Source organism: Ptychodera flava, chromosome 1, assembly GCF_041260155.1.
Source record: "Ptychodera flava strain L36383 chromosome 1, AS_Pfla_20210202, whole genome shotgun sequence".
Lineage (NCBI taxonomy): Eukaryota > Metazoa > Hemichordata > Enteropneusta > Ptychoderidae > Ptychodera > Ptychodera flava.
The window spans coordinates 62404909-62432627 of record NC_091928.1 but is presented as its reverse complement, the minus strand read 5'-3'; the positions used below and the strand labels follow the sequence as shown (position 1 = coordinate 62432627).

At 39.8% G+C, this 27719-nt stretch overlaps 2 protein-coding genes across 3 annotated transcripts; both read right to left on the bottom strand.

The window, feature by feature from the left end:
• Positions 1-1996: 1996 nt before the first annotated feature.
• On the bottom strand, positions 1997-6570 carry LOC139142592 (formin-binding protein 4-like). Its single transcript, XM_070712582.1, has 4 exons — positions 6399-6570; positions 4874-5412; positions 3882-4045; positions 1997-3556 (listed from the first exon to the last, which is right to left on the bottom strand). Exons 1-4 carry the CDS (start codon positions 6538-6540, stop codon positions 3466-3468), a joined length of 936 nt encoding a protein of 311 aa, XP_070568683.1. The 5' UTR covers positions 6541-6570; the 3' UTR covers positions 1997-3465.
• On the bottom strand, positions 6443-27698 carry LOC139142576 (formin-binding protein 4-like). Of its 2 annotated transcripts, none has more exons than XM_070712562.1 (11): positions 27586-27698; positions 26813-26896; positions 26306-26487; positions 25414-25525; positions 18809-19196; positions 16574-17126; positions 14918-15014; positions 12245-12402; positions 11268-11372; positions 9999-10131; positions 6443-6601 (listed from the first exon to the last, which is right to left on the bottom strand). In XM_070712562.1, exons 1-10 carry the CDS (start codon positions 27683-27685, stop codon positions 10084-10086), a joined length of 1827 nt encoding a protein of 608 aa, XP_070568663.1. In that variant the 5' UTR covers positions 27686-27698; the 3' UTR covers positions 6443-6601; positions 9999-10083. The 2 variants fall into 2 exon arrangements, with proteins under 2 accessions (XP_070568663.1, XP_070568670.1); XM_070712569.1 differs by lacking the exon at positions 6443-6601 and adding an exon at positions 9250-9516.
• Between the last annotated feature and the right edge of the window lie 21 nt (positions 27699-27719).

The following is a 27719-nucleotide window of genomic DNA, read 5'->3' as shown; positions in this document are numbered from 1 at the left end:
ATATTATTTAAAAGATTCTCCTGGTACATTCTCTTTTTAGTTCTAATTAACTTTTTATACTCTTTCTTAAGTTGAAAATAGCGACCTCTCACATATGGGTCATTTGGATATTTCACAATCAGTTTACCCATTGCTCTAACTTCACGTTTTATTATAAAACATGATTTGTCATACCATCGAGTAGCAGTCGTTGTGGAGAGGCCTGTCACAGTGATTTATGAAGATATAGAAAGCAGTTTTCGTAACAATAACATCCATTTTGTAAAGTCTGTCATCTTGAAAAGAAATTTTCCATGTAATTGTACTGATGTACTAGAGAGATCTACAATTGTTACCAAAGATCTCAACATATTGACACCATTGAGCATTTGTTGGACAGCAAACAGATATATGTAAATTTGTGGTACCTGAATACATTTAATGATGTATGTTGATTCAGAAACTTGGAGACAGAGAACAATTTCACAAAATGGATTTTAAAGTAATGGTTTGAAAATTGAAGGTTTTATGGCACTGCAGCAGAAAAAGTGGAGAATTTCTCAATTGTTGTTAGATCATTTAGGACCCCAGTTTGGCAGATGTTTGCTTCAATAGAACTGAAGTTACTGTCCTTCCAAAATACAAGTGTGTGTGTGTGTGTGTGTGTATGTGACAAACAAATTACCCATGATATATAACCTATATTTCAAATTCAAACTTGCCGCAAACTCTGTGTTCACTCTATGGAGAAAAATAAAATTTTCGATTTTTGAAAAACAAAGACTGTGAAAAGTTTTTATACACAAAGAGCTTTAATATGAACCCCTTCAAGTGGTTAATCAGAAAAGAATTGTAAAAGTTTGAGAGTCAGAATATCTGTGCCTGAGGTGTGTTCTACATCAAGTAGTCTCTACATTCTCTGTCCAAGAATTGTTGTAAAGATAATTAGCAACATAAGCATGGTCTGAAGCATCATGGTCTTTGGAATAACATCGACTGTAATATTTAAGATTTTATGAGAAGCTTTGGACAAAATCACTATCTTTTCAAATTATTTTGGTTGTTTTTGTTTCATATCAGCAATATTGTTCTACTAACAGAAACATGCTTAATTGTCAATCGTCCAATTATTAAATTCACTGAAACATGCTAAATTGTCATGCAGCCAATTAAGGTAGTATGCACTTCTAAAATGAAGGACTTAAACTTTTGCTCAAAGCATCTTTCAACCATTCTCTTTCAAAATCAAGATTAAAAATCGGGGGTCACCTTGCAAATTTTGGTACTAGAGAAACAAATTATCCAAAATTAACCAATATTTGAAATTCAAAATGGCCACCATCTCTGTGTTAACTCTATGGAGAAAAATAAAATTTTCTATTTTCTAAAAACTAAGATGGTAAAAAGTTTTCTTACACCAAGAGCTTTAAAATGAACCCCCGCAAGTAGTAGATGAGAAAAGAATTGTAAAACTTTGAGAGTCAAAGTATCTGACCCTGAGGTGTGTTCTACCTTCAATCCACTGAAATATGCTAAATTGTCAGCCATCAGATATTAATCCTTCCTACTTGCAGATAAAAAAATGCTTTCATGATATAATTTGAGGTAAATACAACAAATTAATCATAAGCATAGATGTATACGTCATGTTTATATGCAAGGTATGAGTAAAGCTCTGGTGTTTGATAATTCAACATATTTCAGTGAGTAGAGCATCATGAAACAAAAGATTATTGAAATACTTTGAAAGATAGTTTGTCCCTTAACTGTAATTGGGTGCAAACTTGTTTCTAGTCAAATAAGTAAATAAATAAATAAATTTCATGCTTGCATTTTGTTACTAAGCATTGTGTTGATGTTCAGAGTAGATCACAGAAATGGTCACACATCTGAAGACCGCTCACATTCCCTCAGACAATTGTGCATGGGTATAAAACCAAGGACAGCTCTCACCACTCATACGTGTCATCTGTACACAGCCTCTTTCAGTGTTAAGTAAGAACAAAAGCACTGAATATTCAGAGACAAAAAATACAAAACTTTATTTCCACTTGGTAGAACATCATATATTTGTGAAAAAAGATAGAAAGCTAAAGACAACTTGACACCATACTTCTAAATACCTGAAAGTCAGGTACATGATGTAGACAACTATACACCATATTACTAAATACTTGAAAACCACAGATACATCTTGATGCCATACTACTAAACACCTTACAGTCAGGTACAGGGTAAACAAAAAGATCCTCTTAACAATTTGATTGTTGATTGTACCTGTTTGAAACACCTGCTACATCTTGATGATATCTATAAATACAAACTTTTGTTTCTTCATCAATGTCTCGTCTTTAATATTTTCTATACAATGCTGTACCATGCAAAGATATAATGGCAGAGAAACAAGACTGACGGCATTTGTACTGCAAGGGAACTAGACGGACAGAATACATAGTCTGCAAGTCAAGGTTGTAATTGTGTACTTTTTACAATTTACCCAACTTAAAATACTTTTTGCTCTGATTCCAGTGACTCATGTACAGTACTACAATGTATGTTCACATACACTTTGTAAAAAATATAACAAAACTTCCAATGGTTGAACTAAGCTTTGCTTCTGGGATAGCAAACTTTGATACTGTGCTTCATAACACAGCAAATCTTTCCTTAGATTACCATCAGGATCTAAAATGAAATATAAATCACTAAATCTAGCCAGGTTGTCTGAGTTTTATCAAGGCTGCAGAATTGCCAGCCATGTGCTAGCTGTTAAATACTGAAGGGGGCTGACGGTAAGCTATGCCCTACCTATCAAACACTGAATTGGCAAGGCTGCAGAATTGCCAGCCATGTGCTAGTTGTTAAATACTGAAGGGGGCTGACGGTAAGCTATGCCCTACCTATCAAACACTGAATTGGCTAGTCCCCTGATGGAACAATATCCCATCATGCAACTGCCCAATTATATTACAATTATTGTCTTTGCCCTTAATTATTCCAAAGCTTCCTTGAAATTAGGATATAAATAACGTTTCTGCAGCAAACTAGATGAAATGGTTTCTCTGCAAACTTCTTGATATAAAATATCTATAACACATGATTGCATTTCCAATATGTATGACAATGAGAAAACTTTCCTTGGAAAACTATGAGCAGAAATACCACACAAAGAAGATAATAGAACCTATACTTCTGTGCTACACAGCAGCACAGACTGCTAAGCTATGTTGGAAATACATGTACTACAAATTCAAAACTGAATATATGCAAAATGCCTATTCAAAATGTCAGTTTTCCAAGTCACAAACAGACATCAAAGAGACAAGAGTCATGAATAATGATGACAAGGAGAATTTTGAAACTTGAGAATAAGCTGAAACATGCAATATACTGAGAAATGTTTATGTACTTGATTTACAAATGTTGACAGTTAAAGAAAGGACACAATATCAAGATCAAACTTATAAAAATAAAGATCATGTACAATTAACTGTCTGATGTAGCTTTCCTTTTTTTAAGACGCTGTCTCCAATTACCATGAATCTCAGTAAAGTTAGGATTGTGTGCAGATATTCCACTGAAAACAAACAAAAGAATGACACAATTAAGGTTGCATGAAATTATTTACAGAAAATATTGGAATTTTATCAGATCAAACACGCAATAAATGTCACATACTAAACCTTTCAATAACAATTAGTATCAACGGGAAAGGTTTCATAAAATAAGGTATATTGTGAAAAGAGTACGTAAGTGAAGCACTACTGCTATCACATCTACATTTATTGTACATCATCATTTGTCATTGATTTAAGTTAGTTGATATTAGTTACAGTTTCAGTTCATGATAATCATTGATAGCTAAAATCAGATTGATAACTCATCAAGCCATTCATTCTTACCTCATCAACTGTTCTTTTTTCCATTCTTCAATTTGTCTCTGTGCTATAACACCTTTATCTTCCTCTTCCGATGAGCTAGCTTCATCTTTTTCAACTTCTTCTTTGATTTGTTGCCATTTCTTCACTAACTGTGGCATCTTTTTACTTGTCAGACCTTTCTTGATCTGTAATCAAACCATTTGTCAACAACTCATGAATTCTCATGCAACTAGGTACAGAACATTTGGCAGCAATACATTTATGACATGGCTTGTCACAGACATCAATACAGGATTGACCCTATTGACCAACATTGTTATGAAAACTACAAAAATCAGCTGTTTAGGGGGTCTTGGTAATTGACCATTGTTGTTCTAAGGTAGTATGTGCCTCTAAAGTCTTAGACTTTTGTTCAAACTTTCCTCAAGGAATCTTTCAACCATTCTTTTTCAAAATCAAGAATACAAATCGGGGGCCACCATGCAAATTTTGCTACTAGAGGTATAAAATACCAAAGAGTTACTGATATTTGAAATTTGAAATGACTGCCATCCGTGAGTCAACTCTATGGAGAAAAATAAAATTTTGGATTTTTTGAAAATCTGAGAAAGTATAAATTTTTCTTACATAAAGATCGTTAATATGAGCCCCACCCCCCCACCCCCCCACCCCCCCCCCCCCCCCCGAGTGGTACATCAGAAAAGAATTGAGAAAGTTTGAGTCTGACTCTCTGTCCCCAAGGCATATTCTATCTTAAACACTTATCAAATGCTGTTCTTGGTCTATCACATGATGCAGCAATCAACACAATGAAGACTTCAGAAATTTGTCATAATTTTGTTGGCAGTAGTAACTAAAGATTATGTGTGTGTGACTATACATTTAGATACAATCACTGATAGTCCTTTTCCATTGTTTTTGAACAATGAATGACACGGTAATTTGAAGGGTAATATAGTGTGTACATATAAGACTGGTGAATATTCAAATTGGTCTGTACTGGATTTACTTACCTTCTTTGTCTTTTTTGTTTTGGAAGTTGTTACAACTGTTGATGGCTGTGATGTCTCACTACTTGACGCAATATTTTGTAGAGTAGTAAATCGTATTCCAGGGTCCACAGCAGGGAATGTTTGCTGTGGTTGACTCACACTGGACCCTGCATTGCTACTATCTCCAGACGCACTGACTGCTGGTACAGACCTCACTGGAGGTGCTGATATGACAACGGACGTTGTACTGTGAGGTGGGGATGTACCAGGTGGAGGGGGAGGTGGTGAATTTGGTGGTGGTGGTGGGGTTCCAACATCTATGTTCACATCACAAATATCCATTTCAACATCTACTATTTCACCATCTTCAGGAGACTCTGGGGGTGGGGGTGGTGGTGTGTCTGGAGGTGGGGGTGGAGGTGGTGGGGGAGGTTCCAAATCACCGTTGGGTGGCAATGGAGGTACATCCATGGGTGGCAATGGGGGTACCTCTGTACCAGGAACTGGTGGTAATGAGAATTCAACAACAGGGTCTGTTTTAGGCACACTGGGAATATATCCTGCATCAAAGAGACAAGAAAAAACATAAACTGTCTATAAGCTTCTTAAAAGAGCTATTATGAAAGGTTCTTTCTATCAGACATCTACACACGTCATCACTGTCTTTCCAGAATAGTTAGTACCTACATGATTTTTACAAGAGATTTTGTTATAATTGTAAGCTTGGCACAACAATATTATTGTTATTTGACATTTCATTACATTTTTAGAACTTGATAGAAAAACATAGTCATAGCACCTGTAAACTTGAACAAACTAAGAAAGCAATCAGATTTCTAAGGGGCCCTCCCTGGCTTTATCAACTAACTTGACACTCTAGGATTATGGTGATATGTACATTTTTTTAGAGAGGGCCACTATTCTTTAGTCTCACCATTTCAATGTTTTGAGCTGTCCACATTTTAAGTTATGTAAATCAACCCAATTGCTTCAATCTGTGGATATTTTAGTATATAAAATCAGAACAATCACGTTTTTATTCAAAATTTAGAAATTTTGTTAAACAAATTTCATATTGGCAAGTCTATGAAACAGTAAGAATCTTGGAGAAAATACATGACTTTCAACTCTGACCTATTGTCTTAAAAAGGATTACATAATGTGAAATCTTGATGTGAATATCAATGATGAGTAAATCATATTTACATGGCATGTCACTAACATAGATTTATTGTCACTGTTACTAATGACCCTACAAAGGTTACCATACACCAAATACTAAGATGGTTGGTACTGTGGTTTTTGAGTTTTTCATGTGGACGTACAGACCGAACAATCATACATACATACATACTTACTTACATATATACGTATGTATGTACATACATACATACATACGTACATATATACATATGTACATACGCACATACTTACATACGTACATACAGACATACAGACGCTGCTAACCTACCAAATATGCTCTTTTTGGTATATAGACATATACCAAATGTGAGCTAAAAACACAGATAGAGGAGAGAATGAATACCTTGTGTTTGCAATGATGTAACAGTAGAGTTTGTCACTTTGCTGGTCTGAAGTCCGATAAATGATTTACTTGTGTCTTCATATTGCCTGCTATCCTTTCCTGATTCTCCAAGTTTTTCCTTGTGCTTTTCTAGCTCTTCCATCGGATAATCCCATTGTGACTCTCCGGTAGAATTGTTTGTGTAGTAATACTGCTTGTGTGTCCTACAGGTCACGCCACACAGGGAAGAAAAACACAAACAAAAAACACATGATAAGAAACAACTAATATATCATTGACTGAGTCGTATATTGACGACTCAGGTGGGCTCTTGATGACATCTTATATCTTCTCTATAAACTTGGTTTCTGAAATAAAGTGTGAGCCAGACATCAAGGATTTACCAGGCACAGAGTCTGATATACTTTATGTGCAGCAATGCAGCACACAACTAGTCTGACTGTGCCTGGAGTGTCAAAGACAGACCAACTACCAGTCCTTTTGATAAGACACTGTAGATACACTGAAAGTATAATGTATGTATTATTATATATCAAACAAGTCATCGTTGATGACACAGTCCCCACTTGTTAATGGGTGCTGTTTGATTACAGGTCCTCAGAGAGGATAGAGTCCTCTTCATTAGGTCTGTGATAAAAATACTTTTGAATAAATTCGCTTGATACATGTCTGAGTTGTAGTTCAGGAGATGAAAAAAATCGTAATAAAATGGCCACATGGTGGCCATATTGGATCGAATCACAAAACAAATCAATGTGCATATGTATGACATAGGTCAATGTCCTTGTACCAAGTTTGAATAAAATTGGTTGAGATATGCCTGAGTTATGGCTCTGTACATGAAAAAATCGTAACAAAATGGCCGCATGGCGGCCATATTGGATCGTATCACGTGTAAAGCGTTGTATTCATTGCTTCGCTTCGATATAGTTTGTGTGAGATGTATGATAGCGTGTGTGCTAGCGTGAGTGCTTCACGAACTCTACAGCGAGTGGAGAGGGCGCAGTAAAAAATTGTAACATCCTAATAGCTCGGTTATTGAACTAATCTTTTTTAGGATTGGGGATTTAGTCGAGCGGTTTGTCTGTTGTCCTCTGCGCTAGGTGATTGGGTGCCGTGCGTTGTGGGTTCGAGTCCCGGTTGATACCATCGTATTTCACAAAACAAATTGATGTGTATAGCTATGACATTGGTCAATGTCCTTGTACCAACTTTGAATAAAATCTGTAGAAACATGCCTGAGTTATGACTCTGTACATGAAAAAATCGTAATAAAATGGCCGCCTGCTGGTGGCCATATTGGATCGTATCACAAAACAAATCAATGTGCATATGTATGACATAGGTCAATGTCCTTGTACCAATTTTGAATGAAATTGGTTGAGATATGCCTGAGTTATGGCTCTGTACATGAAACAATCATAACAAAATGGCCGCCTGGCGGCCATATTGGATCGTATCACAAAACAAATTGATGTGCATAGCTATGACATTGGTCAATGTCCTTGTACCAACTTTGAATAAAATCTGTAGAAACATGCCTGAGTTATGGCTCTGTACATGAAAAAATCGTAATAAAATGGCCGCCTGGTGGCCATATTGGATCGTATCACAAAACAAATTGACGTGCATATGTATGACATAAGTCAATGTCCTTGTACCAATTTTGAATGAAATTGGTTGAGATATGCCTGAGTTATGGCTCTGTACATGAAACAATCATAACAAAATGGCCGCCTGGCGGCCATATTGGATCGTATCACAAAACAAATTGATGTGCATAGCTATGACATTGGTCAATGTCCTTGTACCAACTTTGAATAAAATCTGTAGAAACATGCCTGAGTTATGGCTCTGTACATGAAAAAATCGTAATAAAATGGCCGCCTGGTGGCCATATTGGATCGTATCACAAAACAAATTGACGTGCATATGTATGACATAAGTCAATGTCCTTGTACCAATTTTGAATGAAATTGGTTGAGATATGCCTGAGTTATGGCTCTGTACATGAAACAATCGTAACAAAATGGCCGCCTGGCGGCCATATTGGATCGTATCACAAAACAAATAGATGTGCATAGCTATGACATTGGTCAATATCCTTGTACCAACTTTGAATAAAATCTGTAGAAACATGCCTGAGTTATGGCTCTGTACATGAAAAAATCATAATAAAATGGCCGCCTGGCAGCCATATTGGATCGTATCACAAAACAAATGATGTGCATATGTATGACATAGGTCAATGTCCTTGTACCAATTTGAATGAAATTGGTTGAGATATGCCTGAGTTATGGCTCTGTACATGAAAAATCGTAATAAAATGGCCGCACGGCGGCCATATTGGATTGTATCACAAAAAGAATCGACGTGCATATCTATGACACTGGTCAATGTCCTTGTACCAACTTTGAATAAAATCAGTTGAAACATGCCTGAATTATGGCTCTGTACATGAAAAAATCGTAATAAAATGGCCGCCTGGCAGCCATATTGGATCGTATCACAAAACAAATCGACGTGCATCTGTATGACATATGAAGTAATCCTTGTACCAAGTTTGAATGAAATCGCTTCAGGCATCTCTGAGATATCTGCGTGAACGGACGGACGCACGCACGCACGCACGCACGGACGCACGCACACACGCACGGACATGACCAAACCTATAAGTCCCCCCGGACGGTGTCCGTGGGGACTAATAATGACAACCATTTTGAAATGACAATTTTGACTGTAATCCAAACGGAAACTGTTGGGTAGAGTACTGACAAATAAGGGTTGTACTAAATGTAAGCATAAGATGGTTTTAATGCAAACAAGACTAAGATTTGATTATGTAATTTGATGACACACAATACCGTGGTGTTCTACAGTGTCTTATCACGAGTTACAGAACCAGCAGCTCTTGTCCTGAAAGGGAGAAAACATGTCAATGATTGAAATTTGTGTCAAGTTTGTAACATCATTGAATCATGCACCCAACAATATCAATATGCTTTCAAAATATAAATAAAAGAACCACACAGAAAATAGGTTTCACTAACCGCACCATAGCCCTTGTTTCTTCACCATGTTCCAGAGGCTCATCTCAACCAATCCCATCATTCTTCTTCTGCATGGCATGTTGGGAAGATTCCACATTTTGAAGAGCAGCATGGTACATTTCTTCTCAAGCACTTTGTTTTTGAATAAAGTCTCTTGCAATGTTCTCTCAGCATTTTTATGGTGAAACTGCATTTTTTTCTTTTATTTTTTTTTCATTTTGTGTTGGCAATTTTGGGAATGTTTTTATCCTCATATCAGAATGAGCAAACTTAAAGCAGTAAAACTTTTTCTGAACCAAAATGGAATTTTAGTTTACACAAATTCAAGGAATTGCACTTTTGACAGAAGATTGGCATTGTGTCATCGGCAATTAAGATGACGCAGATGAGTTTCTGCAGAGATAAACTAGATTCAGTGGGACATATAAACACCATTCATTATCACATTGTATACAATTCATTGTTACATTGTATACAATTCATTAAAAGTCACCAGGTGACTTGTACGGTCATGAAATTAGAGGAAAAGATAAAAAGAGAATGACCGTACCTGTCCCAATGACAAGACCAACCACGTGGCATTGATCTCATTTCATGTTGTTGTAATTCCCATTCTGCATCTTGTAGTTTACGGATCAGGTATTTGCTATCCAAGGCTCCTTTTTCCAATCAAGAATACGGGTCTGCAAAAACAAACATAAAAGAGTTTTGTCAAGTAAAATACTTTATTACCACATTTCAAGATGTTACATTCTCAGCAAGATCACCAAATCATTATTTCATTCAATTTTACATAACAAAATTTCTATAAAAATAGCACCAATGACATTTTGCTAACATTGCATTCGATGTGGTAGGCCCGAGTGAGTGTACATACAATATTTAATAGCTTCTATGGGACTTTGTTCGTAATGCTAATGATGCTACTGCCTTGATGGACGCTACCTTGCACAAAATAGTTTAAAGTCTGCTGTTATTAATAACATACATATACTGATTCTCATAACTGTGTTTGAGTCTGTGGCATCAGATATCTATTTTATGGCCCTGCAAAGCAACTTTACAAGCATCAAACCAGGGATTGGAGTGAAAGATATTGTTTGACCTGAAATTCCATAAAATTACTGTATGAAACCGGATAACACCAAAAACCCTGCAAACCATCATAGAGCACTGTCAGCATTTTTTCTAAACAAAATTGACATATCTACATCCACAAAGATGTAAGATTTGAATATTCATAGCCTGACCTTGCTGGATTAAGGGGACAAGTTTGCTATCTGTACATATGACATTTTTATCTGTATGTACATATTCATGTCATCCTCCATACTTGTAAATGATAAAAAGTTGGCTTTTTACAAGATCTGTACCCCACAACTTCTTGTAAAATAAAATACACGTGTGTCTACTTGCATGCTACACTTTTTGTAAAACATGGTGAGTCAGCTGCCCCAGTTACAATTCCATATATCAGCTAATAAATGGCCGATACGAATGAGAGGTCTATATTAAAGGCACTTGAAATTATCTTCAAGGCAATCTGACCGGCAGTTATTGAGATTACCACAATTTTTACACTTTTCCTGCTTATCAGCATACTTTTGGTAAATGATAACTTCATCTGAACAAATGCCCATGTAAAGTTGACATGTATTTTACACAAATAATACACCGGTACAATGTGCAGCCGTTTGATACTGGACTTAATAATAAACTATTTCCTGTCAATTCACATAGCAACACTTGCAGTATTAGTTGACGGAATAAACTTGTACAGTAAACACAACCACAGTAAAGTTAAATTGCAGTTACTTACCTCTGTTTCTAGTAACATGATTTGAAATTTTGTAAGGGACGTCTTCTTGATGTCCAAAAATTCCAGTTTATTGGTGATCAGCAAAGATAGTTCCACAATTTCATTCTGTGGAAAAAGACAAGAGTCAATGTCAATAATAATGATAATCAGAAAATGCAAATATGAACAAAGTGCATGTGTGATAAAATGAACGTACAGGATGTCATCATCAACACATTTGACGGTAATATGAACGCAGTGCAGGATGATATGAATACATGTGGGGTGATATGAACACAGTGTAGGGTGATATGAACACAGTGTAGGGTGATATGAATACAGTGTAGGGTGATATGAACACAGTGTAGGGTGATATGAACACAGTGTAGGGTGATATGAACACAGTGTAGGGTGATATGAATACATGTGGGGTGATATGAACACAGTGTAGGGTGATATGAACACAGTGTAGGGTGATATGAATACAGTGTAGGGTGATATGAATACAGTGTAGGGTGATATGAACACAGTGTAGGGTGATATGAACCCAGGGCAGGGTGATATGAATACAGTACAGAGGGATATGAACAATACAGCACAGACTGATATGAACACAGTGTAGGGTGATATGAACTGTGTTTAGGGTGAATCAACAACAGGGCAGGGTGATATGAATACATGTGGGGTGATATGAACACAGTGTACGCTGATATTAACTCTGTTTAGGGTGAATCAACCCAGGGCAGGGTGATATGAATACAGTACAGAGGGATATAAACAATACAGCACAGACTGATATGAACACAGTGTAGGGTGATATGAATACATGTGGGGTGATATGAGCACACTATATTACAAATGTGTTTCCTGCTTTCTTTTCACCGTCACTAAGTATATGCTGAAAAATGATTCAGTCAAAAGCCTGTTATTTTCCAAAAAAATGTTCTCAAAATCATGTGAGTTGATTAGAGTTAAATGAAATCAGTCAGCATTCCAACCTTCATGTCTTCTTCTTCCTTTGCTTTCTGTTTTTCTCTCATTTTATTTTCATCTTCAGCAGATCTGTCAAGGTCATCATCAACTTGTGTCTCAGCATTGACATACTTGCATACTTTCTGTCGTTTGAAAGGGATAATGGACACTTCTCTCTTTGTCTCTGAAATTATTACACATAAAAACTGTTTACGTAAGTTTTAGTCAAATTTAATGCCTCTGCTTCATAGATTATGATAGATTTCTTGAGATGAAGTGTTATAAACCGGACCAACTATTTTCAATTACTGTATTTCTTCGCGTCACCGCCCTTCCCCTTTTGTGATTTATGTCTATTGGGGTCATATCCAGTGAACCTGAGTTATGGCTCTGTACATGAAAAAATCGTAATAAAATGGCCGCCTGGCGGCAATATTGGATTGTATCACAAAACAAATCGACGTGCATATCTATGAAAGTGGTCAATGTCCTTGTACCAACATTGAATAAAATCGGTTGAAACATGTCTGAGTTGTGGCTCTGTACGTGAAAAAATCGTAATAAAATGGCCGCCTGGCAGCCATATTGGATCGTATCACAAAACAAATTGACGTGCATATCTATGACATTGGTCAATGTCCTTGTACCAACTTTGAATAAAATCGGTTGAAATATGTCTGAGTTATGGCTCTGTACATGAAAAAATCATAATAAAATGGCCGCCTGGCGGCCATATTGGATCGTATCACAAAACAAATTGACGTGCATATCTATGACATTGGTCAATGTCCTTGTACCAACTTTGAATAAAATTGGTTGAAACATGTCTGAGTTATGGCTCTGTACATGAAACATAGGGCCAAAGTCCCTGAAGCTACTATAGACATGGATACAAAATTAAGTATTTCCTTACTGTATGAAATTATCTCACTAAGGTCATCCTACGGACAAGTAAACTAAATATTAAAGCTGTCTGACCAGCGGTTTTGAAAGAACAAGCAACTCAACAGTTGACAGAGCTCTGTTGAGTTATGTAGAGAATAACCTTTTGTGACACATGTATTGATGAAGAAGGTGGATATCTTTGATTAACATTGTGAGTTCTGTTTAATAAGTTGAGACTGTACATACTCAGAGAAAACACACTGAAGAGACAAAGGTTTGAAACTTAAGAAGTTCAAGGTCATCAAAAGCATTATAAGGAATCATGTTACACTTTCATTGCACTGTTTACACAGATTGCATAATTGCTATAAATAGCACATGAGGAATCTTTATACAGCCCAGCTTTACCATAAAAACCCTATCACTTTGACCACTCTTTTAATTGACCACTCTATTTTTTTCCTCAAAAAGTAATTTTATTTTATCCTTACCAAGTCAACCATAAATGGAAATTAGAACTTTTTCCATCTCTATCTCTATCTCTATCTCTATTGACTATTTTGAGCAATTTCTTTTAGATAACATACAAGGCACAATAAATGACGGTTCAGAATATGTCAAAGTTGGGATTCAGGAAAGTTGCCTTTACATGTTTTAATCCTCCAAGATGGTAAGCATTTCACTATGAACTGTCAAAAAAAGTTGAACTTTCTGATAATTCTACACTACAATTATTTTGGCTTTGATGAATTCCTAATTAATTCAATTATTTAAAATCATATTAATTATTTTTTTTTGGTGAATTGATAGGGTTTATACAGTACAAGAATTACATACAATGTAAGTCAAATTTTGACCAAAAATGACAAAAAATTCCTTAAAAATACAGATTTGCATATTTCATCACAATTTGAACAAGTCTAAGTTGGGTTACCCCTAGGGACCTGTATACCAATAACAAAGCTGTCTGGCCAGCAGTTATGAAGAAGAAGATTTTTTACCAAAAACACCTTTTTTGGCATTAATATGCCTATTTTCAACAATATCAAAAAATTAAAAAAAATAGTTTCTCAAAATCGTATTTTTCATCTACACAACAAATATCAAATCAGTAAGTACTGCGGTTCTCAAGATATTTGAGTGGACGGACGCCTCACAAACGGACATACATACATACATACATACATACATACATACATACATACATACATACAGACTGACGACGGACGCCGGACGGATACCCATCCCAATAGCTTCTATAGACTATAGTCTATAGTAGCTAAAAATCGTAATAAAATGGCCGCCTGGCGGCCATATTGGATCGTATCACAAAACAAATCGACGTGCATCTGTATGACATATGAAGTAATCCTTGTACCAAGTTTGAATGAAATCGCTCCAGGCATCTCTGAGATATCTGCGTGAACGGACGGACGGACGCACACACGCACGCACGCACGCACGGACATGACCAAACCTATAAGTCCCCCCGGACGGTGTCCGTGGGGACTAATAACATGGTATCAGTCCAATATCTGTCTACATTATTTCCTCTCTTTGACATTGGGAGTTTTTCAATATAAAAAGGCACAATTTTCATGCTGGTGATACCATCAATCAACAAATATGAATCATAGTGCATACAGTGTTCTCCCCAGAGCTATTATAGAGTGGTGGCCGCCACTCTATTATTTTTGGTAAACAATAGAAACTCATTACCATAACAATTACATTTATTGTTATGCAAATTAGCCGCCACTCTATCAGAAAATCCTGGGGAGATCACTGGCATACTCTGAATGACAGCACCTTACCTTTGTCTTCCGTTTCATCGCCAGATCCTATCGGTGTAGCAGTGGTTGATGATGGTAATGAAAGCATCTTTCTCTTTATACTATCACCATCTGTTACCTGAAAGTCATGATGCAAAATGCTTGGTAAATATACTGGTAGAGTAATTACTCCTTTTAATTGTCTCTGTTTGGGAAGAATAATATTCTACTGAATATTGAATTGAATTTCATTTTGCATCTAACTACTGCAAGGATGACATCTTTGTTTGATTAACAAAAATGAGAAGTACAATCAAGAGTTCAGTTTGCTTTGCACCATTCAAATGTCAAAAGTTTTATATCGTTTTTGAACGACAAACACCCTGAATAATTTTCATCACAAGAATCAATTTCAACCTCCTCCCAAGACTAGAATCACTCAAAAATCTTTCAGAGAACGTGTCAGAGTGGAACCACACGCAACACTGCGATCAATGTCAACAAGTTGTTAAACATGGCGGCCAACATGGCCAGCATGGCCAGCATGGCTGCCGCCATATTGGAATGCAACGTGAACTCGATCGCGATCGTACTCGGTTTAAAAAAAAGATCATCATTGTAAAATCACAATCAACCTCACAAATCAACCACTTCATTTCTTTCTTTTGCAGCCCATTCTGTTGATCAAAGCACGGGAATGTGATCAAAGGCCTTGCTTGTACACCGTCTAACTCTGTGTATACTTATCGGCGATGTATACTGACTATCAAAAGGCCCTGTCTTTGTTGGTCGTAATAGTCGTTGTAGAATGAAAACTTGTGAACAACCCAGCTGATTCTTCTATTGTTTCAACGTTCCTCTCAACACTTATGGACAATTTATCTGACGCATACCATACTTCACACCTTCCACTCTTTCACAAGGTGGAAAGTTGCAGTGTGTGCTGATGTGTAGAAAAACTGTACTTTGCATGCAACGGCTGGTAGCTATGCAGAGTGTGTGAACTAAGGATGGCGGGAATACTTTTAAAGCATAGCAGGGAGAATTAAAGCGTAGTGGGGAGAGGCGAAGCCTAGCAGGACCGCTATGATAAAATGGCCTGGGAGAACACTGTATGTCCTTGTAAGCTGTATAGCAGGGAGAATTAAAGCGTAGTGGGGAGAGGCGAAAGCCTAGCAGGACCGCTATGATAAAATGGCCTGGGAGAACACTGTATGTCCTTGTAAGCTGTAGCACCTTTGAAACAAATCCAGTCCTTGCATGCTCTGTCACATCTTTTGGCATGAAAAACAACAACAAAAATATCAACATGGCAGCCATATTGGATTATATTGCAAAACAAATCAACATGCAAATATATGACATATGGCCATATCATTTTACCACTTTTGAGACAAATTGGTCCGTACATGTGAAACAATTCGACATGCGTACTGGTATGTATGACATTAAGTTATTTCCCTGTATGAACTTCGAGAGAATAAGCTTGTGGCTGGCAGGCCATCTGCAATCACTAATTAGTGAGTTTATCTGACATTCCATCGGCCAAATTTGCTGATTTGTGATCGCACTTTGATATGAGATATTTTAAGATTTAAAGTGCACACTGTTGAATCAATGACAACCTTGAATTTGCAATTTGCCCTCAGTTACAGTGTAAGTCAAGAACATACAGTTAGTTGCATTACAGGGACTTACGGTTTTTCTCTCCAGTGCAAGCTCCAACTGTTGATCAATGTCGAAATCTTCATCGTCAATATTAGTGTCCATTTCAAAACCAGCTGAACCTGAACTTGTTACCATTTGCAGAGACATTCCACTGATGTTATTGTCTGTACTACTGACTCTACTAGACAATCCTGTATCAGCAGAACTTTCCGTCTCATTCTGACTGGATTCTGATGTTCCTGGTAACTTGTCTCCTTTCACAAATTTCTGTATCTGCATTTTAAACTTTGCTCTCCGGCGTTGCTGTTCATTTAACTCATTGTCAATATCATCAAGACTAGGGTCTTTCTTTTCAGCAAATGGATTGCTAGGACCAAATACTGGCAACTTGTCAGGTTCACTGGTCAGCTTTGTTTTCCCAAACACAGGAATTTCAATCCCATCTTCTTCAACTGGTAACTCTCTTTCCATTGGATCTTCACTTACTTGGGTCAACTCTGGAAGCATATGAGGGCCAATCACGGTTTGTCCTTCATCTTCTGTACTGGTGACAGCTGCAGTCTGCCTACCATTGCTATCAGAACTTAACATTTTATAAAAATATTAAATGAATTTTAATTGACACATTCACGGACACAATCTCACACAAAAGCAATCCTGGGAGAAAGATTTTGTCACAAATGATTGTTTCATCCAGGATGCCATAGTAAATGGTGTTGTGTCCTGTTGCCCCATATTTAGGGAGAGGAGGGTTGACATGATTCAATGGGCTGAAATTCTCTGTCTCATCATGACACATGCCCTGTTTGATAATTTAGTGAAAGTGCACTGAGTGAAATAATCTGTTACCACTTTAGGTTCAAAATAGTACCTGACAAATGTTTTATAATAAGTGTTCATCTACAAAAATATTGCGAAATAGCCACGACAACAAAGTGGGTTTCAATCAGAGGTATAGCAGACTTTGTAGTGGCACATGATTAAAAATTGACTTACATTTTTTTGTTTGGTTAAGGCTTTTTAAAATGTGAATTTAATAATATTGATAATAGGCACCAGCAAATTTAGATGATAAGGGAGTAGCTTCCAATGGTGTTACAGCCAGGGTATACCTTGTCACATTTCAGGGATCACATGATGTACCAGCCTGCATGAAACACTCATTGTAATGATATTTTCTTGAATAATGGAAAGGTAACAGTTTAAGCTGATTAGTAGGAAAAGTACTGTACAATCATGAAATTAACAAGTCATCGTTGATGACACAGTCCCCACTTGTTAATGGGTACTTTGATTACAGGTCCTCAGAGAGGATAGAGTCCTCTTCATTAGGTCTGTGATCAAATACTAAATTTAATAAATTCGCTTGATACATGTCTGAGTTGTGGTTCAGGACATGAAAAAATCGTAATAAAATGGCCACACGGTGGCCATATTGGATCTTATCACAAAACAATTCAATGTGCATGTGTGTGACATAGGTCAAAGTCCTTGTACCAACTTTGAATAAAATCGGTTGAGATATGCCTGAGTTATGGCTCTGTACATGAAAAAATCGTAACAAAATGGCTGCATGGAGGCCATATTGGATCATATCACAAAACAAATTGATGTGCATAGCTGTAACATTGGTCAATATCCTTGTACCAACTTTGAATAAAATCGGTTGAAACATGCCTGAGTAATGGCTCTGTACATGAAAAAATTGTAATAAAATGGCCGCCTGGTGGCCATATTGGATTGTATCACAAAAAAAATTGACATGCATATGTATGACAAAGGTCAATGTCCTTGTATCAAGTTTGAATAAAATCGGTTCAGATATGCCTGAGTTATGGCTCTGTATATGAAAAAATCGTAACAAAATGGCCGCATGACAGCCATATTTGATCGTATCACAAAACAAATTGAGGTGCATATGTATGACATAGGTCAATGTCCTTGTACCAACTTTGAATAAAATAGGTTGAACATGCTAGAGTAATGGCTCTGTACATGAAAAAATCATAATAAATGGCCGCCTGGCAGCCATATTGGATCGTATCACAAAACAAATCGACGTGCATCTGTATGACATATGAAGTAATCCATTACTAAGTTTGAATGAAATCGCTCCAGGCGTCTCTGAGATATCTGCGTGAACGGACGGACGGACGCACGCACGCACAGACGCACGCACGCACGGACACACGCACGCACGGGCATGATCAAACCTATAAGTCCCCCCGGACGGTGTCCGTGGGGACTAATAAGGGAGCATAGTACCTGGAATCACTGTCTGCAGCAACTATTGGTCCTGCCATTGGTCCTACAGTTGGTCCCATAGTTGGTCCTACAGTGGGTTCCATGATAGTGGGTTCCATGATAGTGGGTCCTACAGTGGGTCCCATAGTTGGTCCTATGGTAGGTCCTATAGTGGGTCCTTCTGCAGGTCCTATAGCAGGCCCAATGGTAGGTTCTTCCATAGGTCCTACCAGGGGTTGTTGTGGTCCGTATGTCTTATCATCATTGCTGTATTCTGTGACTACTTCAGTGGTTGATGTAGATTGTTTTATAGACTGTGGTATATCCCATGATACTTCATTAGTGACTGTGTTCCAATAGTAGGTACAATTTGTATTGGCATCAAAAACTTCCTGCCACTCACTGCTTCCTGTAACCAAGGTGATTAAGCCATCATACAAACTCCCTTTAATTAAATGCATGGCTAGATCAATTAATCATTTGAGCGCGAAAGTCCATTTTAATCGCCTTCACAAAATATGCCAGGCAATTTTTTCCCCAATGAAATGTGATGTCCATTTGGTCCAAAATTGTCAAAAAATGACAGAAAAATTCACAAAAATTGGTAAATTTTACACAAAAATTATGTTGGGAAAAATTATAGCACTCAAAGGGTAATAAGGTTGTACTGATGATGGGCAGGGCCTATAGAATACACATAATGAACAGATTCATCATATAGCTTATTTTCCTACATGTTTACATTCACTGCAAATGGAAGTAACCTCTTGGAATAGTGCTGTTCATGGTTACAGGTTTGTTACTTAACCCTTTCCTGCCAAGTTGGTGAAAATCCGCTTGAAATTCGGTGTAGCTAGAATCTGAGCAGCCACGGCCGTTATCCTGCCAAGGCGGTGGAAATCGGGCTACTTTTTGGTACCCCCTTTCCTGCCTAGTCGACGGAACTACGTGTAGCAAACCCTTGCTCGCGCTAGGGGTCGTTCGAGGACAGGTTTTGGGCGAGGAACGGCGTTTGCTCTCGAAATGGGTTCACAGAGAGTCCAACGACAGGGAAAGGTGCGGAAGCTACCCAGCCAGTCCCCCACCCCGGTGGGGGACTGGTTTTTTTTGGGGGGACGAGTAGCGTACTTGGCAGGTTAGCACGTTGACGTATTCTAGCGGAGTTTGGGGTAACTTGGCTCTGAGGCACTACATAGATTGCGGCCGAAATTGACTGTCTCGGCAACGCTAATCTGTAAGGCAACCGCCTAAGACCGCCTCAGCTGGCGGTGCAATTTTTTGCCAATGGTGCGAGACGAAAATCACGGACTTGGTCCTGATTGACGGGAAGTGCGGACGGATTTGACGGACTCGGCTTGATTAGTCCCTGACATGGAACTGATCCGAACGGACTTGAGCGACATTTGTGAAGGGTAACCACCGCTTTTAACCGACTTGTTACCTTCTCGAAAAGACTACCCACTCAGATGTCGGACGTTGTCGGCTGCACTTGGCTCTAGACGTTCAAGCCGTGCAACGAAACACACCGCCTCAGCCTTGCCATTCAGGAACATGGCCTCAAAATTTGATACCATTGTTCACCGACTTGGCGGCTGCGGTTAGGTGCGTGAACCGTTGTTCACCGACTTGTTACGCCTATGTTGTCCCTGTGAAGTTCGGCTAACGGCCGAGTCTAACGGGAGTTGGCAGACCTGTGTTTGGTTTATACCGTAGTATGACCGACTCAGGTAGAGGTACCTGTCGGTATATTCCGAGTTTTACGCACTCGGGCGTCAATGACGGGTCGTCATCACCGCTGATGACGTAGACGTGCTGGCCACGTTATTTGAAGGAGCCATGTTTGCCCAACGGACGAGGCCGAGACAGCTGTTGACAATTTTGGCATCCTTCATCTTTGACCGCCTTAGTTGGGTAAGCCGCTCGGCAGGCGACGGTTATGACCTAAACAAGCCGCTGAAGCACTGTTCGTTGCCGTACAAGAACGAGACGGCCAGTCCATTACTGCTTAATGGGCAATCTGTCGGGTTGGCTTGTCACCGACTTGGATGACAATACGCCCTGCGCAGGCGTACTTAGAAGGGACATGAGGTTAAAGATACGGGTTTCCCACCCGTACTAAACATGGGCTTGGGCCAACGTCCTTGGGTGGCAGGTGCGCATGCCACGTACCCAGCTGGACGGAATGTCAAGTTGAGATGCTAATGACATTGACTATGTTATGCTAAGTGCTCGAGTGATTTGCATCGCAAATGAGTATTATTAGCATATCAAATGGTGCGGACAGGCAATTTACATGACGGGTAGGAATGTCAGCGCCGGTTGGTGGACTGATTGCCGTAGGTCCATTATAATAACAGGTGGATGCATATATTAACACCCCTGCGTCCAATCATGTCCAGGGCTTTGTTTCCCTGTGGCTTTAAAAGGGAGGGACCTGCTAGTCTGTCGACACTGTTCCAGACATGAGCTTGACGGACCGCAAAAGTTTTCTGAAGGCGAGCAGACGACTGAAGCTCAAAGATGCAGAGTCTCCGGGCGGTAGTGGTAGCGATCGTTGTGATGTCCCTAGTAAACGTTCTAAGAAGTCGGGCAAGAAACGCTCCCGTAAGGCGAAGCCATCTCCGGCTGAAAAACCCAGTGGTAAGCGTAAACATAAGACCGATCGTTCTGCCGATGAGGATGATGACGGGTCACCGGTTGCCAGTGGTTCTCACCCGGCTGCTCCGGGAGAGACTACTTCACCTGCAGAGACTACATCTGCTCTTGTGGGAGATACTTCACCTGCACAGACTACGTCTGCTGCTGCTAGTGAGACAGTGAGTAATGAGACGGCTGATGCCATTGGTTCTCCCCCGGCTGCTCCGGGAGAGACACCACCTGTTGCTACTATGAGCCCTCATCCTGCGTCAGGAGAGGTTCCTGTGCCCAGTGCGAAAGAGCTTGAGTCCTCGTCATCAGCAGAGGCTGCCGAGCCCGCTCCTGCCATAGTTTCGTGTGCTGCGATGTCCCCGTCGAAAAAGATAGTGCGGAGGGTTCGTTATCAGGATAGCCCACCTGATTTTGAGCCAGATATGATCCTTGATGCCGCTACGGGCGAGTTCAGGCCCAGACGCCCAGACGACGGTGATATCACCGCTGAGTCCGACTCGGAGGTTGACGAGGATGCGGCAGAGGACGATGACTTTTATGACAGGCAGTACGTAGGTGAGGCAAGCTCTGACGACGATGATGACGTTGCTGCTGTGTTGGCGGAGGACGACACCCTCCTGTCTGGCGTATGTCGGAGACTACCGATGCTAATATATTGAGGAGACCGATTTTGACTATGAGAGAGGACCGACTTTCACCTGCCCAGCCACGCCCGTGAGCTCGATTACTTTTTTAAGTTTATTCCAGCTACACTGATCAGATTGGCCAAGGACGAGACTAATAAATACGCCAAATTCCACCAGCGACATATCGCTAGGAAAATAGATAAATACTGGCGTAACGCTGACTACCGAGAGGTGCAGGCGTTCATTGGCGTCTTAGTCTGTATGGGTATCGACCGTAAATCATCAGTGGAGGATTATTGGTCTAGCGATCCCTTTCTGAGAAACCAGGGTATTTCTACTGTGATTACCCGCAGTCGCTTTCAGCAGCTTATGCGATACTTTCATCTGGCAGACCCAGAGAACGATCCACGTCGTGATCCTGATGAGGCACGCCGCCGACGTCGGTGTCAGGAGGATCCCCTGTATAAAATCAATCCATGGATGGAGCCCATAGTTGACCGGTGCGTAAATAATTATAAGATGGGTAGAGAGATCTCCATCGACGAGGGCATGGTGCGATTTAAGGGCCGTTCTAAATTTAAGCAGAGATTACCGCATAAGCCTGATCGAGACGGTTTCAAGATATGGCAGCTGTGCGACTCCACCACTGCATACATAGCTAACTTTGCACCGTACCTAGGTGTGAAATATCGGGATCGGACTGATGGGAGACGGCAGGAGCGAGGTGTGGTGAAAAGAATTACGATGGAGCTGGTCCAGCCATTCTGTGGATATAATCACAGCCTATTCTGTGATAGCCTGTTTAGCACGGTCGTTACTGCTAGAGAGCTGATGGAGACCGGGATCTACATGGTCGGGAGTTTCACCGCCGTAATCGTCGCACCATGCCCCCTCAATTAATTCCGCCGGGTAAGAGGAAGCGCCTTCCTCTGTCTGTTGGGGATATGAAAGCCACGACCAGAACGGACTCTCGTCTTAACATCACTGCTTATCAGGATAGTAACGCTCAGGTGCTGATCTTGAATACGGTCTATCCACCCTTGGAGTGCGTGCCAGTGGGGGAGGGAGACGAGCGGCGACAAGTGCCTCTGTCGCTGTATAATTATCGCCGGTACATGGGAGGCGTCGACCGAGCCAACCAGAAGCGCAAGTACTTTCACACTGGGCGCAAGAACCACAGATGGTGGACATATCTGGCATGTTACCTGATTGATGTTGCCCTGGTAAATGCATATATATGCTTCAAGCATGTACACCCTGATAGTAAGCTGACCCATAAGATGTTTCATCAGCGTGTCGGGAAACAACTCATTGGCGGTTATTGTGGGCGATCGCAGCCCAGTGTGAGAGAGGTCGAGGCCACTGTTTCTCTTGCCTCGTACATCAATCCACAAAATCAGCCGATGCACGTTGTCAGCCGTTTGGAGGGGCGGCAGAAATGCTGTAAAAGTATGTAGCAGAGAGGGTAAGACCACTGCGAGCGGACGACTGTCTGAGACGTCCAAAGGATGTAGTCTGTGCGGGGTTCATCTTCACGAGGGCGAGTGTTTTGCGGCTTTTCATCATCGCATGATGCTACGAGGTAAGAGGAGCATTGGCGTGCAGACCTCTACTCACACAGCCCCGACGACACCCATCAGCAAGAGAACCCGACGTAAATAACGGACAGGGGACAGCTTCGCCTAACAGTGGCTTGACTGTATTCTGAACACGGACCATGATCACATTTTGAGCACGGTTGTGCCGTTTGTTTGTGCTTTACGATCCCGCTGATTGTAAATTGAAACACGGATTATTTTGTACAATTCCCCGATTGTAATCTTTGTAACACGGACCATGCACTCGGACGTCGAGACAGACTCTGAGATTTATTATTCGGCATAATGTAAATTATTCCCGAATAAAATACTATCTATGGATCGCATATTTTCGTTTTGTTTTGTTTGTTTAGACGGATTATTTTGTACAATTCCCCCTATTATAATTTTTGAAACACGGATCTGCCACCCCGATTGTAATTTTTGAAACACGGACCATGCACTCGGACGTCGAGACAGACTCCGAGATTTATTGTTCGGCATAATGTAAATTATTCCCGAATAAAATACTATCTATGGATCGCATATTTTCGTTTGTTTTGTTTTTACCCCCCATTTCGTTTTTGGCAGATCCGTAAGGACGCTATAGTAATGGATGAACGTGCGTTGTATCACGTGGGAGGGGCACAGCCCAACGGAGGCTGTGCTCGTGCGACGTAGACGTTGTACCAACCATCTGTCGTTGGGGTTAGTGCATAGAGCAGTTGCACTGTCCAGAGCTAAGGTGGTACAAAACTGCACCTTAGTAACAACTGCACAACTAACGTGTTAGGAAACGGTAACACTAACGAGCTAAGTGTTCACTGAACTGGCCAAACTACGTACACGCCTTCCTTCAATGGCGGAACTATGTCGTTGACACTACGTCAAAGCAGACTGCAATGTGCGACTCTTCCAAGTCGTTCAAAGTACGTGGCCAAGTGACACAACCCAGGGGAAAAGGACAGGTTTGAGGGTGCTCCCGCACCCATAGCACTAACCCCTGGGTCTTCTACTAACCCACGAGAGAGGTGACGTTTCCCCGGTGTGGCCGTGCGTGCCGGCGAACGAGCTTTACTTCCGCGAAAGTAAGCTAGAAAAGGGCATAAAAGTGCACGTCCCCCGGGGCAAACAACGCCCGTGACCTCGTCATTTTCTGGACACAACCTCATCAGCGGTTGCCCCTCTATACGGGCATGCAAAAATTTTTGAAGTCTAACACGTATATGGTCGGTAATCGTACCCCGAAAATGCGGTATTTCCCGCCAAATGCCTGGCAGGAAAGCGTGCAGGAGAGCCTATCTTCTGTAGACACGGAAAAGGGGGCCGGTTTTGACCGACTTGGCAGGATAACGGACAGGGGCGCTCGGAGGAAAAGGGTTAATATAGCTGCAGGTGTGCAACATCAGACACTACTGTTTGACATGCACACAAATTTTATCAATGTTACATGCGTGGCTGTTTTTACAGCTTGTAATCTGAGTCCTCAATATGTCTTTTAGTATTTATTGTTGCACTAGCAATTGCCTACTAAGATGCATTTTCCTCATTCTTCTGTACATAATTTTCAAAAGCGTGATTTAAAAATGCAGACAAATGGTTTTTTTTTGCATATTAATAAGATAACAATGACACCAATCATGAGCAGCCCTATTGGAAGAATGACATAATAAGATAACAATGACACCAATCATGAGCAGCCCTATTTGGAAGAATGACAGTTACAGACAGGTTTGGTTTTACCACAAAATGTTTGGTATATTCTTTCACATACCTGTGATAGAATCATTAGTGTCCTCGGTAGTGGAATCTGCTGAACTCTGTGGTATGACTGTACTTTCCTTGTCATTTGTCTCTTCATCTTGTGGTGCCAATGCATCTATTTCCTGTATCAAACACAAATACACCAGACAATGAAAGCAGAATCTTGTTGTTCTGTGAACAAACTCTTAGAAAACGTTAGCAGGCTCGTGTAGACAAAATATCCTCAACTTGTGTGAGAAATCTGATCCCAGGTCCTTGGTGTGCGAGATTCTTTTTCTCACATGACCACAAAATGCGTTAAATTCACAATGGAAACATTGAATGTTTAACTGTATCAGCGACTATCCTACTTCGAGGCCATCTAAAATTCCATGTCATTAACCCGAATTGAGTGGCTAGTTCCACTGCCGATACTTCAACTTCTGATACAGACGAGATGTCCAACAACAAAAAAATGGCTATATGTTCAAAGTGGCCTATGTTCACAGTTATTTGTAAAATTCAGCCGTTTTTTTGTGAGTCTGTCACCAACGACGTACAGCATTATCCAAAATCGCGACAACGCTGTCATCTGCCCCCGTACTCTGACCCGCTTACTCTGTAGTTCCGGTCAGTGTGTTACTCATCGTGCTATTGGATGATATTTTGCATGTGGGACGAAAAGCTGTTTATCATCCAATCAGAGCTTGTGTAATATTTCTGAGATTTCTGATTTCGGAAAAATTGAGCCACCGTCGATCCCACACTCCCAGTGGCCAGGAATGTGAGAAAAAGCACTGACATACATTGTAACATGCCCAAGAATAAAAGAGATCAGTAGATCTGAAGACTTGACATGACTGAGTTGTAAAACTCCGAAGGAATGCATGCACTGTAACCTCCATCATTAAGTGTCTACTTACAGCCAGGAAATCTGCAACTTTTGAATCCAAATCACCAGTTTGTTTTGTTGATGACTTGACTGTCGAAGTTGATATATTAGAATGTCCTGCTGAAACATCGCCTGAGCTTTGATAGGACGTGCTATCTCTATTGACATTATCTTCTTCATCGCTGTCAGCATAGGCACCAAGAAGACCAATACCTACATGTATGCAAAACACAGAATTTCAAAATCAATACATTTCTTACAGAGAATCAGAAAGACTATCTGAAAGTTTAGTTTTTGACAGCATGTGTGAGACGTACTGTATGAACTATAGGGAGTTCACTGGTAACTACGGTTTTTATCACATTATATTAATTCAGAGATTTCTAGCACATACTCTGGTATATTGCACAAACGTATTTGACCAAAAGATGGATTTTTACAAAATCTGGAATATCTAAACCTTTGCATAATTTCTTGAAAAATGATACATTTCCTTGCTTTACAAGAAAATTTGGTAATAAATATGTTTGTAACATACCGGTTGTTGGCTTTGTTCCTGTTGACTTCAATGACCAATGTTGGATATTTTCACTTCTACCGGAGCTGTGAGGTGAATTATCACCTAAAAATAAAAAAACATTAAAAAAAAAGGAATGATATCTTCTGCTCACAACATCATGACAATAGTAAATCATACTAAGTTAATATCATAAAGCAGAGCCATAATGCATTTTGAAGATGCTAAATTTCCAGGTTTTGTCTGCGGAGCTTTTATACTTGATTTCTACAGCCACATAATCACACATCCCTTTATTTTCATCAAAACAATGTGATAATAAAATGAAGCCATTATAATATACTTTATAGTTGGTGTCTACCAAAAGGAAGATATCACAGGAGTTAAATTTTCTCTGCAATATATAGCTAAGTAAGTCATTCAAATTTTGTATTGTTTTTCCGTATATGAATGCAGAATTTGCCATAGTAATTTGACAATACAAGGTATACCATGGACGTACATTAAGTGGTATGTACATGGTATAACGATACCTGAAGGTTATACTATGTGGTGAACAATCGGCAACAACCTTTCAAGATGCTAGACCCTACAAGAAATAATGAGCAGAAAAGGAATTTCAGAGTACAAAACTGACCCTAAATTCGACCCTTGGATTCACCATGGAACTACCATGGATTCACGGAACTTTTTCCTTTCTCTGCTTGGATTTACAAAACATGCATTTACGTTGAGACATTGAGGGTAGAGGACCTTAACGACGAATATTTACTTCGATGAGGGCTTTGTCTTACCTGCACCATCCTTTTCTTTACTAAGACTTGTACTACCAATTTGAAGAACTGTTCGTCGTTTCCCAGCCTGAGCAAGGCCTTTGTCTCGACGTCGACCCATCGTCGTAGTACTACACTACTGTTCAAGAATATTT